Below are 20,624 nucleotides of genomic sequence, written 5' to 3'. Positions count from 1 at the left end.
TACCCTAAACGAAACAAATGACTTTACGTCAGATAGACCGACTTAAACAATTTAATTGGAAATTCAGAAAGCGTAACTCTGCGCAGGCCGGCCTCCAGGGCAATGCTTTCCAGGAACAGTCTCCATCACCTGTGGCCCCTGAGGGGCAGCGCCATTAGCACGCGCTGCGCTTGCTCAGGGCCCGGGCCTTTTCAGGTGCTCCCCGTGGATCACTCTGCCCTCTGGGCCGAGGACTGGCTCAGAAGGAGGGGTCCCAGCACAGTGTCTCTTCAGGTCAGCCGCACACCCATTTCTTTATCCAACGAGTGTTAATGTGAGCCCGTTTGCCTTGAGAAACTTGCAGCTGAATTTGCAAGGCTTTTCTGCCCTCTGACCCATTGATCTGTTCAACCCTTGATTGTCTACAAGAAAAAAGGCAGAAAGTTGTAAAGTCGCGCGGCAGCCGCTCGGCTTGAAATAAACACCCAGAGGTGGTGTGGCACTTGCAATACTTTATTCCTACAACTATCTCCGACTCTCCCCTCTTCCCGCCTTTCACCTCTTATTTATGCCCTCCCCTCCGTCATCCTGGTGCGATCCATCTCGCACCTCCGGCAAGGGGGGTTTCTTTCGACCACCACTTCTGAATCCGTCGTAGTGGTGTTGGCCAGTTCCGCCGTCAACATCACACCCCCCCCCAAACGGGGAAGAGAGGAATACATTTAAAATGAAAGAAAACAAAAATAGAATGAGATGCTGCCATTGTCTTTGTGGCTTCTGTCAGAACCGAGTGCTTTCCTTTCTTGTTGGACGTCCTCCTACTAGAGTCAGTCACATGCATAGTCTGCGTATCACTGAGAGGGGCCTGGGTTATGCCTCAACATGTACCTCCCTCTCCCAGACCGATCTGACACCAGGATCCCTTCTGCGCTCTGGTTGGGTGCCGTTGCTCCTGCGGGTTGGTTTTGTGATTGTTCAGCTGCTGGGCAAATTGTATGGTGTTCTGAGGTGTTTCCTGCTTCTCTGCTTGTGGACTCTGGGCATGCGGGCTCCACATCTGAGTCTGCCCTTTCATTTGTGTTGCTCTTGTCATTTTCGCTGGGTGTTGTTTGGGACAACCGTTTGAAAAATGCCACGTTGCGGGTTACTGTCTCTGGTCCTCGCCGGGCTGTCACCATGGTGCCTTTCACGGCGATCACAGTCCACGGCCGTGTCTCAAAAGGTAGACGGAACTTTCCTCCTGGGTGGCGGTCTTTTACCAGGACAGTATCACCAATTTGCACCGTTACCTCTCGGGCTCTCCGTTTCCTGGAAGCATGTGCATTAGTGCTGGCTCTCCTTGCTGCTGACCTGTCTGCCGGCGGTGGTTGTGTTGCCCAAGATGGGTGATGCGGGATGGCATCCGTTACTGTTCTCCCGAAACAGAGTTGACTGGGGGTGGCTTCGGTGGTGGCGTGAGACGTGACCCTGTACTCCCTTAGGAAGGCGTATATCGCTCTTTCCGGGTTCTCAGCTTCAGCCACAGCAATGCGGATGACCTTGTTCAGGGTTTTAACGAATCTCTCCACCTCTCCATTTGCTTGTGGCTATCGGGGTGTGATGCGCCGATGTTTGGTGTTTGTGGATGCTAGGAAGTCCGCCCATTCATGGCTGTTGAAAGGGACGCCATTGTCTGTGCGCACCTCTCCGAAGAACCTATGGGTGGCCATAAGCTTTTCGAACTTGGGGATGACTTTGTGGACAGATGCTGAGTGCACCACCTCGACTTCCGAATAGTGCGAGTAGTCGTCCATGACTATGATCATATATGAACCATCGGGGAGGCTCCCAAAGTCTCCGCTTACTCTTTGCCATGGTGATGAGTGTCCTTGCTCTCTGAGGACAGGTTCCGGGGGGTCTGGGTTGCTACTGGCTTGACAGACGAGGCACCTTTTGACTGTGTCTTCCACAAGCTTGTCCAACCCTGGGAACCATACCTTGCGGGCCTTAGATTTAACGATGCCCTGGTGTGCCCTGTGTGCGAGGGGCACAGGTCTGGCTGTCAGGCTGGATGGAATTACCAGGCTGTCAACAGACAGCCCTCTTCGCTCACCGAGAGTTCATAGCGTATGTTGAATAGTGCATGTAACCAGGCTTGGGCCTTTTGTGTGCGGAAGGTGTCTGGGCGTTGGAGCGGCCTCCAGTCTCCTGTCCGGGTGGCTGCTATGGCAATCTGTAGACATTCGTCCAGGGTGGTTGCTGTTACCACTTCACTGAGCGGTATGGGCACGGGTCGGGCTCGCTCTACCACCAGCCTCACATATTCTTCTGTTTCTTGGGCTTCTTCCACTTCTTGGGGTGTGGCTGGGTGGGCGTGTCGGGACAGGAAGTCTGCAGGGTTCTTCGTGCCCGGTTGGTATTCCAGTGTAAAGTCATACTCTTGGAGCTGTAGGATCCATTTCTCAATCCTCGGACGTGGCTTTGAGGATGAGCCTTTGAAAAGGGGTAGTAGGGGCTTGTGGTCGGTCACCACCGAGAATGGCTTGCCGTATAGGTATAGATGGAAATGGCGGCACCCCCAGTGGATGGCGATGGCTTCCCGTTCAATTTGCGAGTACCTCTGCTCCGTTGGCGTGAGCGTGCGGCTGGCAAAAGCGATGGGGGCCCACTCTCCGCAGTCTTGTTGTTGTGCCAATACCGCTCCTAAACCCGTGGGGCTGGCGTCAACTACTAGCTGTGAGTGGCATTGAGGGTCAAAGAATGCTAGTGTGGTGTCGGCGGAGAGTGCGCTTTTGGTGGCTTGGAAAGCATTCTCTTGCTCTTCACCCCATTCCCATTGGTGGTTTGCTTGTGTGAGCTGTCGTAGGGGCCCTGTGATGTCTGCAAGGTTTTTTATGAAACGGCCGCAGTACGTGACCATGCCAAAAAACTCTGGACTCCTGACACTGATGTGGGTGCTGGGGCTTCTTGGTTGTCTCTGACTTTTAGGGGGTCAGGTCCGACCCCGTTTTTGGAGAAGCAATATCCGAAGAAGCAGATTTCTTGTTTCAGGAATTTGCATTTATCCTGGTGGAGTTTTAGTCCTCGTTTTTGTAGTCTGGCAAATACGGCTCGCAGTCTCTTTAGGTGCGTTTCGACGGTGGGGGCGTGAACTAGGATGTCATCGCTCATGTTTAGGACTCCTGGGAGTCCTTGCAGGACTTCTTTGATTGTGTGTTGGAAAACCTCCGCTGCGCTAGAGATGTCGAAATTGAGTCTCTTGTATCTCCACAGACCTTTGTGGGTGGAAAAGGTGGTTATGGGCCATGACTTGGGGTGCAGCATGATCTGGTGGTATCCTGACCAGAGGTCCATTTTAGAGAACCAATATGATCCTGTTAACTCGCTGAGGATATCATCTATTGTTGGGGTCAGGTGTCTCTCCCTTTTGATTGCCAGATTTGGCATGCGCATGTCGACGCAGATCCGGACGGCATCAGGTTGCTTGGGAATCCTTGCAACCACGATCGGAGATACCTATGGTGTTGGGCCTGAGACTCTTTCAATGATCCCTGCCTGTTCCAGGACTTTGAGTTCGCGTTCAACTTTGGGGCGCAGGTGGAACGCTACTCGGCGATGTCTGAGTGCTGTGGGGGTGACCGAATCGTCAATATGGAGCCGTAACGGGGGCCCCTTCAGGCAGCCATTGCCCTGAAACAGTGTCTTGAATTCTTGCGTTAGGTCACTGAGTGCATTTACATGTATGCTAAATGCGAAATGTACGAGGTCGAGGTCTTGGGCAGTTTGGCAGCCGAGTAGGAATCCTGCGCCGTCTTTGGAGATGTAAATTTTCGTGCCTTTTCTGGTGGCATCATGGGAGATTTCCGTTGTGAATACCCCTGCTATTTCTAGGGGTCGGCTGTTACCGAATGCAAAAACCTGTATGTTTGTGAGTCGGAGTGGCAGCAATGGTTTCTGCAGATTGTTGTATATGTCCATGGCCATTAGGTTGATGGAGGCACCAGTGTCCACCAGTGCTGGTATTGGAGAGCCTTAGACCATGACTTGGCATGTGGGTAGGCGTTGGTTCCCAACGGTGTGTATTACGTGGACTGTGTGTTGGTCGTTGTCCATGTCACTGCCTGAGTCTGGGTCTAGCGTGGTTTCGACCATTTTGACAGTCTTTCTTGTGGTGTTGGTCGCTGGTTTTGGTATGGATCTGCAGACATTCGCAAAATTGTTGGCTTTCCCACATGCGCTGCACATTTTGCCCCAAGCTGGGCAGGTGGTAGAATGTGGTGCCAGGCCGCCACACCACTTGCATGGTCTGCCTCTTAGCCTCCCTTTGTAGTTGTCTCCTTTTTGTCGCGGTGTGTTTGTCGTCACTGCGTTGGCTGCCTCAGCTTTTACCTGGGCTGTCGGCGCTTGTTCCATGTGGGCCGCTCGAGCCTGTGAAAGTTCTTGAGATCGTCCGAGTGTGAGGATGTCTTTCATTAGCATGTTCGGTTGCTGTAGGATGCGCTCTCAGAGTTTTGACGACGAGCATCCTTGGATAAATGTTGCCCTGATTTCGTCCTCTTCGTCGGGCAGTGTGCAGGTGCTGGCTAATTCCTTCAGCCTGGCATAAAAGACGTCGACGGACTCATTGGTTATTTGGCGGGCTTGGCGTAGCAGGAACCTCTCGTAATCTGGGTTTGCATAGGGCTCAAAATGCGCAGTGATTGCCCCTTTTAGGGTTTTGTAAGTCCGTAGCCGCGCTTCTGTTACGGACTTGAACACTTTGTGGATGTCTGCTCCCCCGATGTGGAGAAGAAGGGGTCTGCGCCTTTCTGGTTGGATATCTAGGGCTTGGAAATACGTTTCGAGGCGCTCCACCCAGACTTTCCATCTCGCGGCTTGGGTGGGGGGTGCACCTGTGATGGTGAAAGGTTCCAGTGGTGGTATGCCAGTCATTGTGAGGGGCACCTGGTTGCGGTGAAGTAGCGAGTGTAGGCTGGGTCTTTATTGCAGTTCCGCCAGTATGTGCAGGCTTGAGGATATAAAATATGCTTTATTTATTGTTCTTTATTTTTTTTTTATTTTCTGTGTCCTTCCTTCCTTAATTTTGTTGTCTTGAAGAGGATAGGAGGAGAATTGTGAAGTGGCAGGGCTTGTGCTTTGTGTGTGACTTCCTTTTGAACAGTCTTTGTAACGTAGTTGTTGAAAAATGCTCACACCTGTTTTGGCGTGCAAGCTCTGGGTGCTCGGGGCTGAACTTGGAAGTGGCAGGGCTTGTGCTTGTGAGTGACTTCCTTTTGAACAGTCTTTGAGAAGTGGTAGTTGAAAAATGCCCACTCCTGCTTTGGCGTGCAGGCTCTAGGTGCTGGGGGCTGAACTTGCGTGGTGTGCAGGGCTGTGCAGCAGAGCGTGTGAAGCAAAGAGCTGGGTTACATCAGGGGGCTTCCTCACTGAACACGTGCGCACGCCCGGGCGGGGCATGCTCATGCAGGGTATTCTTCTGGGCACATCCGGCGCTGATTGTGGCAGTGCCACCGGATCCGCAATATCAAATGGGGCAGCTGCAGAGGATGAGCGTGGGTGTTTGGCCGTGCGCGCAGCCCCTCCCGGTGAGGCCGCTGTGTGGAACTTGCGGCAGTGCGGGTCGGCGGCTTGGGGAGGCAGCCAATCGGTTCCTTCGAGGTAGGCGGCCGTCCAGCTTCCGTCTTGCTGTGCCGAGGCGCGTGTGTCGGGCGGGGCCCCGGGCTGTCACTCGGTGTGCGTTTGGGTAGTGTCACTACCAGTCACGGTAGGCCCACCTTCGTCGCCAATTGTAAAGTCGTGCGGCAGCCGCGCGGCTTGAAATAAACACCCGAAGGCGGTGTGGCACTTGCAATACTTTATTCCTACAACTATCTCCGACTCTCCACTGTTCCCGCCTGTCACCTCTTATTTATGCCCTCCCCTCCGTCATCCTGGTGCGATCCATCTCGCACCTCCGGCAAGGGGGGGGTCTTTCAACCACCACTTCCGAATCCGTTGTAGTGGTGTTGGCCAGTTCCGCCATCAACATTAAAAAAGTCAGGAACAAAATTTTATTTTTCATTTTAGAAGCCTGACAGTTGGTACCATGACATATAATTAAGGCCACTGGAATTATGAGCTTCTGCCGCTACAAAATGTTCCATATAATTGTGTGATTTCCTGATTTGCCACATAATATACTATCCACTGCATACTTTGTAGATTTCACAAAAATGAAGTTTTGTTTATAAATGTATTCATCCTTGACATAGTTAAACTGGTCACTTTTCATTTGGAGATTGCTAAATTTAAGTGGTAAGCTGGTACTAACGTGGTACAGCTTCCCAGAGACACTTTTAACAGTTGCTAACATTTTAATGTAAAGCAATAATACTTTGACAGGTTGTGCCATGTTATGCAGCATAATTTGCCATTCCTAGCTGAAAGCTTTTGTCAACCCATAATTTGGTCCTCCGTTGCTCTATAATTCCACTGGCCCTGCATATAATACCATCCACCGTTCTTGAATTTCGAGCCAAGAGCATGCTGCACTATTGTGGTTGATGTTTTGCTTGTAATGCTCCCACCATGGCCTCAAACCCCTAGCATGGAGGGTATTGTTGGCTACAATGCCAGAATTGCCCTATGGTGTTATGCATGACATTTAGCCAGTTATATCTGAAATGCTCACAAAGTCACATAATCCATTTCAAAAACTTCTTGTGTCACACATACAACCAGAAGTAAACTCTGCAAACATATTTTCTAAGGGCTCCCTGTTTCATTCACATTATACATTGAAACAAGCATTGGCAATGCAAATTGTTTTGTTTGTGAAGTGGAAGGCTTAGTACTGAGTTTACATCACAGTGTGGTTACAACAGGTTCAGCAGCGCTGCCTCCCTAGGACACTGCATAAGCAAAAAGACAGGTCTCAGAAGCAGGGGGGATATCACACAGTTCTCTTACACATAGTGAACAAGTACAAAAAGGTAGCCGGATGATAATAAGTCAAAGAAGTGTAAGATATCAATTATATCGGCATATCCAAATGTCACTGTGTGTTTTATCACCAACAATGGGACATGGGTCTCCTACATGGCGTTGTACCTATAAAATGCTGTTACACATCTTTTTTCTAACTTAGCACGAGCACCTCTACCTTATCAGTTTCCATTCTTATGAATCTTTCTACTATATAATACTTGTGGCCACCCAGTTATGAGTGCATTGTCTTTCATAACAAATATCCTTGATGCTTTTCCAATCTTCATTTTGTAACCATTGCCCATTGCAGCCTTGAAAAAGTCTATATCAGACTAAACACATGTCGGCTGCCAGATGTGTATATATTTTTCAATCAAGATCAGTAAAATCGGATGCAAACGAAGATCACATGAATGACTATTTTTTGGCAAAATAATTGATATTCAGAATACTTACTGATTAAGGGCCCGATGTACTATCATTCCAGTTTGCGACTCGCAATTTGCATTTTTTTTGCGAGTCGGAAATTGCGAGTTGCAATCTGGAATGTACAACAGTGCCAACCACATTGTTTGCGATTCCCTGTTGGGTCGCAAATAACCTACCTCATCAATATTCATGAAGTAGGTCGCAATTTGCGACCCCATTGGGAGTGGCCACTCTCACAGGGATGGTGGCCTGCTGGGAACAGCAGACCAACATGTCTGCTTTTTAAATAAAGCAGTTTTTTTGTTAAATGCATCCCATTTTCCTAAAAAGGAAAATGGGATGTATTTCAAATAAAAAAATTAAAAGTTTTCTTTTCATTTTTTCGGAGTAGGGAGTGGTCTGTGGGACCACTACCCGCTCTGAAAAAATATTTTTGCTTCCATTCAAAAAGGGGAATTTGCAAATGGGTTACCACCAGTGGTAACTGCAATTGTTTTGCGACCACAATTGCGGTCACAAAACAATCATAAATGGGCCTGCGAGTCACAATTAGGAAGGGACACCCTTGGAACACCCTTTCCTAATTGCGACTCACAATCCCTATTTTGCGAGTCGGTATTTGTATGCCGGCTCACAAAATAGGGATGGTACATTGGAAAAGGCCATTTTGCGGTTGCAAAAGGCGAAATTCGCCTTTTGCAACCACAAAATCGCATCGTACATAGGGTCCCAAGAGTGCTCCGGTGTCATTGTGAGTGTATTGATATGACTGAAATCTAATCCCAGTTACAATCAGGTTTACACCTATTGGTGGCAGGGTATACAATACTGTGGCAGCTCCAATGTGTTTGCATTTATTGCAGTAATTGTGGTATAACACAGTACCTACACACCATTCTTCTTTGGATGCGCCAATATACCTAAACCACTGCTACCAAAATACTTTGTGTTGGACAATAAAGGTAGCTAGCACACTAAAGAGGGAGTGAGAACAGAGACATCTTAAGGATTTTGGGGCCGTGGGCCAAACGTATTTTGGAGGGCCAAGTTTGGAACAGCTTTTTAATTATTATCCGATTTCAGCTCTTTCATACCCTCTTTGGCCAGGTAACTGACAGTGGGCAGGCACACTCATACAGATTCTAAATGTGTTTACATCTAATATTCAGGGATGTTGACATGTTGTCAATATTGTAACACAGCAGCAACTCACTAATATTACGGCAAATATTCCCCTTTGCACCCTCCTGTTTCTCATATGTGAGGGCCTGTTTTGATCTAAAAGAGCTTTTTATGGGTGTTGCATGAAATATAAACACGATATTTCTCTGCAAAATGTCTGTAATGACTCTGACACATCACCCACATTAAAAAATAAATGAAAGGAAAATGATATTTTAATAAATCTGTTTAAGAATTATTCATGGTCATCAGGGCAAGACTCTGCAGAAAAGAGCTGGCTGTTATCAGGGAGGCCCCTGAAAGGCAAGGGCCTTGGGCCAAAGCCCACTTTGTCATCACCTTAAAACATCTCTGAATGAGAACAATTAAATTACTATTCTCTCTGTGAATAGAGATACATCTACAAGTACAACAATCCTGAAAAAACAGCCAAATCCCCTATGAAACTATCACACGTTTGTGGTGAATCATAGTTTGTTTTAATAGGGATACAGGAGTTAGCTTAGCCGTTGGCTTGCAGACTCGTGCCTCCGTCACCTAGTGACTTTTACCCTACTTAGCCTGCTCTGTTTTAGCACACTTATTTAATTAATTCTTTTAAGATGGCTGGCTTGTTTTGACTTAGGCCCATGTTTTGATTTTCCTTATCAGTGCCACCGCGCTAAGGTGTCAAGATCAGGTGACAAATACAAACAAACTGAAGGTGTCCGCGTTAGGTACTTTCCCTCTTCACGCTTTCGAGGGAATTGTTTATACTAATTATCGTCCCAAGCACGCCTTGTTATCTATTGTTTGGGAACTAACCAACGTCAGGGGTCCAGGCAGATCTGTATATATACTCCTCACTTTATCAGATAGGCAGAGGGATTCCGACCAGATGCCATCACTGCTATCGCCTCGGCACGTCGCCTTGATACTGATCCAGTCTTCGTGTTCCTGCAGAGCCTGAGCTAGAGACCTCATTCCATGGTAACAAGGGTTGGGGGCTCTTCTCATGGACATGGCATTGGCAGATTGAGGTTTAACATACCTAGCTCTCTTCTGAGTTAGACGTTAGACCTACAGACTAGGATATTAGGACATATCGCACACTTCATGATATTGAGTGATATTGCAAGATGGTGGGGGTCTTTGTGTTAATGATGCTTGTCTTTACAGTCCTGTTTCTTGCACTGTTCATTATCTTAATCATTGCAGCCCATGCAGCTTATCGCAGATTTCAGTTTTGATGAAATATTATTGAAACTTTTACTGCATCTTCTTCCTTGCCTGTGTGTGATTGAGACATGTTGTTAATCTGAGAAAGGGGTAATCTCCGTTTAACCACAACACTCCCTGACATGTCACACTTTTGAGTCCATGCGTAAAGGCAGCCACGAATCACCTCTAACCGTTTGGGGTTTAGGTGAGGTGCTGCTTGTGAGCCGGGAGGGTTGGGACGACAGTTGCGTTTTGTTGTAGGATTGGCATAGTCGCCTACAAACATAAGTACTGTCATCCTTAAACCAGCTGTCTTGCCTAGAGCAAGAGTCCAATTACGACACGTTCATGTACTCACATAGGATGATGAACCCACGCCTAACTAGTGCGGTATGCTTCATCAGTGGATTCCACACCTACCGCTGGGAAGCACCTGAGAGTGCTAGTCTTCACTTGTTGTCAGTTTACTAGTTATAGGTTCCCTAGTTTGGGTGAGTTCTTGTCTCTCAAGTCAATATTTATGTTCCCCCTTGTGAAAGTCAGACCTATTTTCAAATAGTGTGAATTGCAGTGTGGGTGAGCCAAAAATGTTTTTACTGGTGTCTCCCAATTACAAGATTCAAAACAGTAGGTTCCAGCAATGGATGCTACTTCTCCTTGCCTTTAACTTGTTTTGATGCTCAAATATTTTCCCTCCGATCAGGCGCCTTCTTCAGGACTTCAGGTCTTGGATTTTCCCATTAAATATTGTGAAACAACACAAGATTTATAGGGAATGTTATGAAAGTGCATGCAATATACCATATGTTTTTTTAATGAGTTGAGACAACAACAGTGGAACCAACCTTTCTTCACAGAAAAAGCACATCTTTGGCAGAAGCAAGTTAGGTTTCTCTCCATCAGGAGACAGGAACATCTTGAGCAGCAGCACAAGCTTTCCCCATCACAAGGCACGCACAAAGCAGGTATAAGCAGCAACAAATTTGCTTTCTGACGGAACAAGTAAAGCAAGGCAGTGGCAAAGCAAACATCCCTCTCTTGCAGAAAGCAGCAAGTCCAGTCTTCCATTCCCCACAGTACAGATTCAGCAAGGCAGACTAGTGCAAGCTTTCATCTCTCACAAAACATGCAAAGTTAAGGTATGTGTAACGTTTAGGTTGCAGACAGATCTCTAGAATGGGCACTTAAATCACTGAGAGGAATGTATAGGTGAATGAGTGAGTGAATATGCAAGTTTTGACACCATTCTCACATAGGGGATATTCCACATTAGCATCCTGAAAGTCCTGCTACGTCACTCTGAGCCTGTTGACATTCTGTAACGTCATATCCTGCAGTCTTGCTGCTGTCACTTCCCTTAGATCCAGCTGCTGCCCATCAGATGCATATTTGTCAAAGCTTAGCCCCTGCTATACCAATGCCGGGGCCTTCCCCACTTGTGGTGTGAAAAGGGATGGAGGGAGCGATGTGTGACTAGTAAGTTCCATTTGAAGAAAACATGGTTTGGCAATACTGACTTACAAAGTCTAAAGAGAAAACCCTTTACAGCATTGTAGACTTAAATCAATGCAGCGATGATCTCAAGATGGAACACGGACATCTAGTTGGGACATTGGAGCAAAGTTAAAGCTTGTGGCCATTTCCAAATTACTTTGAGTTGTTGATTCTTTGGTTTGCCACATAATGAAAAGTAGTAGGTAATTGTTATTTTGAACAGCCCATCCGCAGAATAAGTAACTGCTCTAGGCAGGCATAGGTGCCAACCTCTTCGAAAAGGTTTTGAGTGTGTGTGCGACAGGCTATGCAGTCCCAGCCTCGGTGCTGTAACTCTTCAGATGTTGAGGTCCACCAATACTCTGCATCCCAGTGTCAAACCCACCCACCTTGTTTGTCCGCCTGCATCCTCCCGTTCATCCGCTCGCTCAGCCAGATCCCACATGCACCCACCACTGCCATGCCGCCCCACATACGGATTGCAGTTACCCACCTTAAAGTCCGGTCCTCTAGCACCATTTTGACCTGTTGCAACAGATTTCGCTTTTGATCTGTTTTCCAAGCACTTTCTTTTTTAATTCAAACATCTCAACCCTCTTCTCATTCTTCATGTTCTGCAATCCATCAAGAACACACCGGTGACACAGCCCTTTTCACTCTCATCATCTGAAAGAGACTCACTCCTGTAACTGAGTGTGGTGTTAAGGTCCATCCACGCACAATCAGTTACATGTTTGCACCAATCCATACCTGACACCCTGGCCAACTGAATCACTTCACAGCTTTAGTGAAGCTCTCCATTGGACCATTGCCTTGTGGATTGCAAAACAATATTGCTGCATGCCTTAATCCTCCAGATTTGGTTCCATCTCTCCTGATAAATTGTAGAATGGTCTCCTAAGCAATGCCACAAGTTGGCAACCCTTCACTGGGCTCTATTTCTGCCGACCCCATTGTCAGAGCTTTGTCTGGAGCCTACACACTGCACATTCCCCAGTCACCCTACCAACCAGGGCATCCTTGCCCGGCCACCAGTGGGAGTTTCTTAGTAATCTGTACTACACATTGCGGTTTGATTTTGGTGAGCCAATGCACTTATATTTAGGATGATGAGGCATTCCATATTTGTATATATAGTTGTTCTCCCTAAAACAAAGTGTTAAGACATCTACACTAATCCCACCCCCTACAAACACTTCCTGATTCCGGGACAGGAAGAGAGGGGCAGGACTTCAGTTCGTCTTTCATAGGGTCTGGCCGCAGTTTGAGGGTTTGCTGGGATAACCCACAACGTGGTTTGCCCATCTATGCCCCCTGCTGGCAGCTGGGCGGAACTGCCTTAGATCTCTGAGCACTGAGTGGCCTGCAGGCAGGTATACCGCAGTGTTTTGTGTTGTACAGTTTGATTCTTCGTGCAGTTTAGTGTGTGGCAGGCTTTGGGTCTTACTGCTCCCTTGCCTGCCAGCCTGGCTCAGGTTATTTAGCACACGCATTAATTACATGCTCTCCTTTTGCTCAGGAGCCCTGGTGTCCGGTGTGGAGTGCTTGTGATCCACACTGGGCCATTTGCGCATCCCACTTAGAGATGCTATCAGAGCTTTGGCCTGTCAGGACTAGTTCCATCACCACCACCGTGGGGGCGTGTAAGAGATCCAAGTGACCCCGCGCCTCCCGCGCGGACCTTCTGGGTGTGAGAGCGCAGGGGATTTGTTGTCTTTCCTGTCAACACCTCTTTTGTTGCTGTAGAAATAGTTACTTTGGCTGACACCTCGACAATGCGCGGTGTTTACCATCCTGCGCCGGAGCGCGGGGGTTACTGCTAGGCGGGGGGCGGTGGTGATCTTTTGATGCAAGGTGAGTTAATGTGGACTAAGCTGTTCTGCAAACACATGGCCTGTTCGGTGCCAACTGCTGGTTTTGGGTACCCTGCCAGTAAATTCCTTCAACTCTGGTTGAACTTTGCTGCCTGTTTCAGTTTTCTAACGAGGAGGCAGGTGGAGGCTAGTACGATGCAACAGTGATCACCAGGGGACAAATGTGAGATTCTGTGTTTAATTCCTCTCAGGTCCCCGGGGAGTATGGAGAGAAAATATTGACAGCAAGAGAAGTAGGTCCACAGAGACGACCTTCCACCGCGGACATGGCCCGGCACGACGACATCGCTGCAGGTAAGGATGAAAAAGACAACTCTGAATTCGAGAGAATTTGAGACACCATTATGGATGACAGTATCTAAAGGTAAATTTATTATAAGAATGTATGCATGCTGAACCTTCCAACCAGAAGCTATGAGAACTTCTGGGTCCATTCTTCTGTCTTTGATGGTGATCCTGTCTTGAAGGGGCACTTCTGGGCTTGTTGGCGCGCAGAGGATCAAAATTCGATCCGGTTGCTAGAATGCCCAACATATACATGTATTGGATATAAATATTTACCGTGTATATTGGTTGTGGATAGTATAAAAAACTCACTACATTTTCCTTTTTCGGGGGGTTCAGCGAGTTCTGCTCTAAAAGTCAGAGAGGTAATGGTAATGCCCATTTGAGTAGATATTGAAAATGTATGTTTGTAAGAAAGGAGGCCTTTTTCAGGCACACTTCCCCTCTCTCTTTCTGATCACACAGTGGATACACTATTTGCACGACAAGCGTAGGACTTGGCCTCGTGTCCCACCTCAGAATTTGGCCCCATCAGTTGGCCTCATCAGTTCTAGTTCCCACTTCGGGCTTTGACAAAAAATATTTTATTTTGGCAAACCACTTTATGTCCCGGGACCTCAAACTGTAAATATGTGCAAAGTAAATACGTAAACACACTGCACGGTGTGCTGTTTAGTAATCTCCGATGGCATCTTTCAAATCCCTCCATCACATCAGGATTTCTGTAACCTGGTCTCAGATGGACCCTTCACACTTTACTGTGCAACACTCGGCTGCTCGCAGGTGTCAGATCTAAGTCATATAAAAACTGAAATCAGGAACAGTACTGCAAGCTTCAGAGGTGCAACCCAATCTGCATAATTTATTCATTTTATAATCTAGTCCATTTCCCCCATCGTTTCCATATTTATGACTGTGAGCAGAATGGTTGTTATAGTGCAGTTCAAAGGGGCTGGTAGGAAGGGCGAGGAGGGAGTTGCAGTCTTTCCAGAATGACATACTTAGAAAGTAGAGAGCTATGGTGTACACACTAGATAAATCTAAAATATGTGAAATATTCCAATGCGGTCAGCGTGTGCGGGGAATCGAAGGGTGTGCTGGCTAATCAGAGATTCTTTTAAATTCACCCAGACATAGGCTTCCTTTGCCATTCACAATACATTCTTGGCCTGGATTGTATGCCCTGGTGATGCTTTACACTTGTGCACATTCTCTCAGTGGGTTTGTGGAATTCTCTGAATGACTGAGCCTGGTATTAAGCTTAGCACTCATCCCACTCGCATTCCAAAAGATTACTATGTGGAGCACTGCCTGTAACAGTAAAAGACTGGGGCGCACGCTCACCTGCAGTGCAAAAGACAGGGGCGCACGCTCACTGTAAAAGACTGGGGCGCACGCTCACCTGTAGTGTAAAAGACTGGGGCACACACTCATCTGCACTGTAAAAGACTGGGGCACACGCTCACCTGCAGTGCAGAACACTGGGGCGCACACTCATCTGCACTGTAAAAGACTGGGGCGCACGCTCACCTGCACTCATCTACACTGTAAAAGACGGGCGCACGCTCATCTCCACTGTAAAAGACTGAGGTGCACACTTATCTGCACTGTAAAAGACAGGGGCGCACCCTCACCTGCACTGTAAAAGACTGGGGCGCACGCTCACCTGCACTGTAAAAGACAGGGGCGCATGCTCCCCTGCACTGTAAAAGACTGGGGCGCATGCTTACCTGCACTGTAAAAGACAAGGGCGCACGCTCATCTGCACTGTAAAAGATAGGGGAGCACGCTTATCTGCACTGTAAAAGACAGGGGCGCACGCTCATCTGCACTGTAAAAGACAGGGGCGCACGCTCATCTGCACTGTAAAAGATAGGGGCGCACGCTCACCTGCACTCATCTGCACTGTAAAAGACGGGCGCACGCTCATCTCCACTGTAAAAGACTGAGGTGCACACTTATCTGCACTGTAAAAGACAGGGGCACACGCTCATCTGCAGTGTAAAAGACACGGGCGCATGCTCACCTGCACTGTAAAAGACAGGGGAACACACTCACCTGCACTGTAAAAGACTGGGGCGCATGCTCACCTGCACTGTAAAAGACTGGGGCGCATGCTTACCTGCACTGTAAAAGACAAGGGCGCACGCTCATCTGCACTGTAAAAGATAGGGGAGCACGCTCATCTGCACTGTAAAAGACAGGGGCGTACGCTCATCTGCACTGTAAAAGACAGGGGCCAACGCTCATCTGCACTGTAAAAGACAGGGGCGCACACTCATCTGCACTGTAAAAGACTGGGGCGCATGCTTACCTGCACTGTAAAAGACAAGGGCGCACGCTCATCTGCACTGTAAAAGATAGGGGAGCACGCTTATCTGCACTGTAAAAGACAGGGGCGCACGCTCATCTGCACTGTAAAAGACAGGGGCGCACGCTCATCTGCACTGTAAAAGATAGGGGCGCACGCTCACCTGCACTCATCTGCACTGTAAAAGACGGGCGCACGCTCATCTCCACTGTAAAAGACTGAGGTGCACACTTATCTGCACTGTAAAAGACAGGGGCACACGCTCATCTGCAGTGTAAAAGACACGGGCGCATGCTCACCTGCACTGTAAAAGACAGGGGAACACACTCACCTGCACTGTAAAAGACTGGGGCGCATGCTCACCTGCACTGTAAAAGACTGGGGCGCATGCTTACCTGCACTGTAAAAGACAAGGGCGCACGCTCATCTGCACTGTAAAAGATAGGGGAGCACGCTCATCTGCACTGTAAAAGACAGGGGCGTACGCTCATCTGCACTGTAAAAGACAGGGGCCAACGCTCATCTGCACTGTAAAAGACAGGGGCGCACACTCATCTGCACTGTAAAAGACTGGGGCGCACGCTCACCTGCACTCATCTGCACTGTAAAAGACGGGCGCACGCTCATCTCCACTGTAAAAGACTGAGGCACACGCTCATCTGCAGTGTAAAAGACACGGGCGCACGCTCACCTGCACTGTAAAAGACATGGGCGCACGCTCACCTGCACTGTAAAAGACTGGGGCGCATGCTCACCTGCACTGTAAAAGACTGGGGCGCATGCTCACCTGCACTGTAAAAGACTGGGGGGCACGCTCATCTGCACTGTAAAAGATAGTGGAGCACACTCATCTGCACTGTAAAAGACAGGGGCGCACGCTCATCTGCACTGTAAAAGACAGGGGCGCACGCTCATCTGCACTGTAAAAGACAGGGGCGCACGCTCACCTGCACTGTAAAAGACTGGGGCGCACGCTCACCTGTACTGTAAAAGACTGGGGCGCATGCTCACCTGCACTGTAAAAGACTGGGGCGCACGCTCACCTGCACTGTAAAAGACTGGGGCTCACGCTCACCTGCACTGTAAAAGACAGGGGAGCACGCTCATCTGCACTGTAAAAGACAGGGGAGCACGCGCATCTGCACTGTAAAAGACGGGCGCACGCTCATCTGCACTGTAAAAGACAGGGGCGCACGCGCATCTGCACTGTAAAAGACAGGGGCGCACGCGCATCTGCACTGTAAAAGACAGGGGCGCACGCGCATCTGCACTGTAAAAGATAGGGGCGCACGCTCATCTGCACTGTAAAAGACTGGGGCGCATGCTTACCTGCACTGTAAAAGATAGGGGCGCACGCTCATCTGCACTGTAAAAGATAGGGGCGCACGCTCTTCTGCACTGTAAAAGATAGGGGCGCACGCTCACCTGCACTGTAAAAGACTGGGGCGCATGCTTACCTGTACTGTAAAAGACATGGGAGCACTCATCTGCACTGTAAAAGACAGGGGCGCACGCTCACCTGCACTGTAAAAGACTGGGGCGCATGCTCACCTGCACTGTAAAAGACAGGGGAACACACTCACCTGCACTGTAAAAGTCTGGGGTGAGCGCTCATCTGCACTGTAAAAGACTGGGGCACACGCTCACCTGCACTGTAAAAGACTGGGGTGCATGCTCATCTGCCCTGTAAAAGACGTGGCGCACACTCATCTGCACTGTAAGACGGAGGCACACGCTCATCTGCAGTGTAAAAGACACAGGCGCATGCTCCTCTGCACTGTAAAAGATAGGGGCGCACGCTCACCTGCACTGTAAAAGACACGGGCGCACGCTCACCTGCACTGTAAAAGACTGGGGCGCATGCTCACCTGCACTGTAAAAGACTGGGGCGCATGCTCACCTGCACTGTAAAAGACTGGGGGGCACGCTCATCTGCACTGTAAAAGATAGTGGAGCACACTCATCTGCACTGTAAAAGACAGGGGCGCACGCTCACCTGCACTGTAAAAGACTGGGGCGCACGCTCACCTGCACTGTAAAAGACTGGGGCGCACGCTCACCTGCACTGTAAAAGACTGGGGCGCACGCTCACCTGCACTGTAAAAGACTGGGGCGCACGCTCACCTGCACTGTAAAAGACTGGGGCTCACGCTCATCTGCACTGTAAAAGACAGGGGAGCACGCTCATCTGCACTGTAAAAGACAGGGGAGCACGCGCATCTGCACTGTAAAAGACAGGGGCGCACGCTCATCTGCACTGTAAAAGACAGGGTCGCACGCGCATCTGCACTGTAAAAGACAGGGGCGCACGCGCATCTGCACTGTAAAAGACAGGGGCGCACGCGCATCTGCACTGTAAAAGACAGGGGCGCACGCGCATCTGCACTGTAAAAGATAGGGGCGCACGCTCATCTGCACTGTAAAAGACTGGGGCGCATGCTTACCTGCACTGTAAAAGACATGGGAGCACTCATCTGCACTGTAAAAGACAGGGGCGCACGCTCACCTGCACTGTAAAAGACTGGGGCGCATGCTCACCTGCACTGTAAAAGACAGGGGAACACACTCACCTGCACTGTAAAAGACTGGGGTGAGCGCTCATCTGCACTGTAAAAGACTGGGGCACACGCTCACCTGCACTGTAAAAGACTGGGGCGCATGCTCACCTGCACTGTAAAAGACAGGGGAACACACTCACCTGCACTGTAAAAGACTGGGGTGAGCGCTCATCTGCACTGTAAAAGACTGGGGCACACGCTCACCTGCACTGTAAAAGACTGGGGTGCATGCTCATCTGCCCTGTAAAAGATGGGGCGCAAACTCATCTGCACTGTAAGACAGAGGCACACGCTCATCTGCAGTGTAAAAGACACAGGCGCATGCTCATCTGCACTGTAAAAGATAGGGGCGCACGCTCACCTGCACTGTAAAAGACACGGGCGCACGCTCACCTGCACTGTAAAAGACTGGGGTGCATGCTCACCTGCACTGTAAAAGACTGGGGCGCATGCTCACCTGCACTGTAAAAGACTGGGGGGCACGCTCATCTGCACTGTAAAAGATAGTGGAGCACACTCATCTGCACTGTAAAAGACAGGGGCGCACGCTCATCTGCACTGTAAAAGACAGGGGGGCACGCTCATCTGCACTGTAAAAGACAGGGGCGCACGCTCACCTGCACTGTAAAAGACTGGGGCGCACGCTCACCTGCACTGTAAAAGACTGGGGCGCACGCTCACCTGCACTGTAAAAGACTGGGGCTCACGCTCACCTGCACTGTAAAAGACAGGGGAGCACGCTCATCTGCACTGTAAAAGACAGGGGCGCACGCTCATCTGCACTGTAAAAGACAGGGGCGCACGCGCATCTGCACTGTAAAAGACAGGGGCGCACGCGCATCTGCACTGTAAAAGATAGGGGCGCACGCTCATCTGCACTGTAAAAGACTGGGGCGCATGCTTACCTGCACTGTAAAAGATAGGGGCGCACGCTCATCTGCACTGTAAAAGATAGGGGCGCACGCTCTTCTGCACTGTAAAAGATAGGGGCGCACGCTCACCTGCACTGTAAAAGACTGGGGCGCATGCTTACCTGTACTGTAAAAGACATGGGAGAACTCATCTGCACTGTAAAAGACAGGGGCGCACGCTCACCTGCACTGTAAAAGACTGGGGCGCATGCTCACCTGCACTGTAAAAGACAGGGGAACACACTCACCTGCACTGTAAAAGACTGGGGTGAGCGCTCATCTGCACTGTAAAAGACTGGGGCACACGCTCACCTGCACTGTAAAAGACTGGGGTGCATGCTCATCTGCCCTGTAAAAGACGGGGCGCACACTCATCTGCACTGTAAGACGGAGGCACACGCTCATCTGCAGTGTAAAAGACACAGGCGCATGCTCATCTGCACTGTAAAAGATAGGGGCGCACGCTCACCTACACTGTAAAAGACTGGGGCGCATGCTTACCTGCACTGTAAAAGACATGGGAGCACGCTCATCTGCACTGTAAAAGACAGGGGTGCACGCTCACCTGCACTGTAAAAGACTGGGGCGCATGCTCACCTGCACTGTAAAAGACAGGGGAACACACTCACCTGCACTGTAAAAGACTGGGGCGAGCGCTTACCTGCACTGTAAAAGACAGGGGCGCACGCTCATCTGCACTGTAAAAGATAGGGGCGCACGCTCATCTGCACTGTAAAAGATAGGGGCGCATGCTCACCTGCACTGTAAAAGACAGGGGCGCATGCTTACCTGCACTGTAAAAGACATGGGAGCACGCTCATCTGCACTGTAAAAGACAGGGGTGCACGCTCATCTGCACTGTAAAAAGACAGGGGCGCACGCTCACCTGCACTGTAAAAGACTGGGGCGCATGCTCACCTGCACTGTAAAAGACAGGGGAACACACTCACCTGCACTGTAAAAGACTGGGGCGAGCGCTCATCTGCACTGTAAAAGACTGGGGCACACGCTCACCTGCACTGTAAAAGACTGGGGCGCATGCTCATCTGCACTGTAAAAGATGGGGCGCACACTCATCTGCACTGTAAGACGGAGGCACACGCTCCTCTGCAGTGTAAAAGACACGGGCGCACGCTCACCTGCACTGTAAAAGACTGGGGCGCATGCTCACCTGCACTGTAAAAGACGGGGCGCACACTCATCTGCACTGTAAGACGGAGGCACACGCTCATCTGCAGTGTAAAAGACACGGGCGCACGCTCACCTGCACTGTAAAAGACTGGGGCGCATGCTCACCTGCACTGTAAAAGACTGGGGCGCATGCTCACCTGCACTGTAAAAGACTGGGGCGCACGCTCACCAGCACTGTAAAAAACAGGGGCGCACGCTCACTTGCACTGTAAAAGACTGAGGCGCACGCTCATCTGCACTGTAAAAGACTGAGCCGCACCCTCAC

The 20,624-nt window shown here is 49.5% G+C and overlaps 1 protein-coding gene across 5 annotated transcripts in view; it reads left to right on the top strand.

The window, feature by feature from the left end:
* TOGARAM2 (TOG array regulator of axonemal microtubules 2) overlaps window positions 1-20,624 on the top strand; it is a 447,421-nt gene that overhangs the window by 202,331 nt on the left and 224,466 nt on the right. For 4 of the 5 annotated variants that reach the window (XM_069236205.1, XM_069236204.1, XM_069236208.1 and 1 more), the window contains exon 2: window positions 13,295-13,397. In XM_069236205.1, the coding sequence (XP_069092306.1) occupies window positions 13,295-13,397 (103 nt within the window). Of the gene's footprint in view, window positions 1-13,232; window positions 13,398-20,624 lie in introns of those variants that run through there. The other variant, XM_069236206.1, reaches the window with a different exon arrangement.

This window comes from Pleurodeles waltl, chromosome 5 (assembly GCF_031143425.1).
Source record: "Pleurodeles waltl isolate 20211129_DDA chromosome 5, aPleWal1.hap1.20221129, whole genome shotgun sequence".
Taxonomy (NCBI): domain Eukaryota; kingdom Metazoa; phylum Chordata; class Amphibia; order Caudata; family Salamandridae; genus Pleurodeles; species Pleurodeles waltl.
The sequence above is the reverse complement of the archived record's forward strand: the minus strand, read 5'-3'. Positions and strand labels throughout refer to the sequence as shown.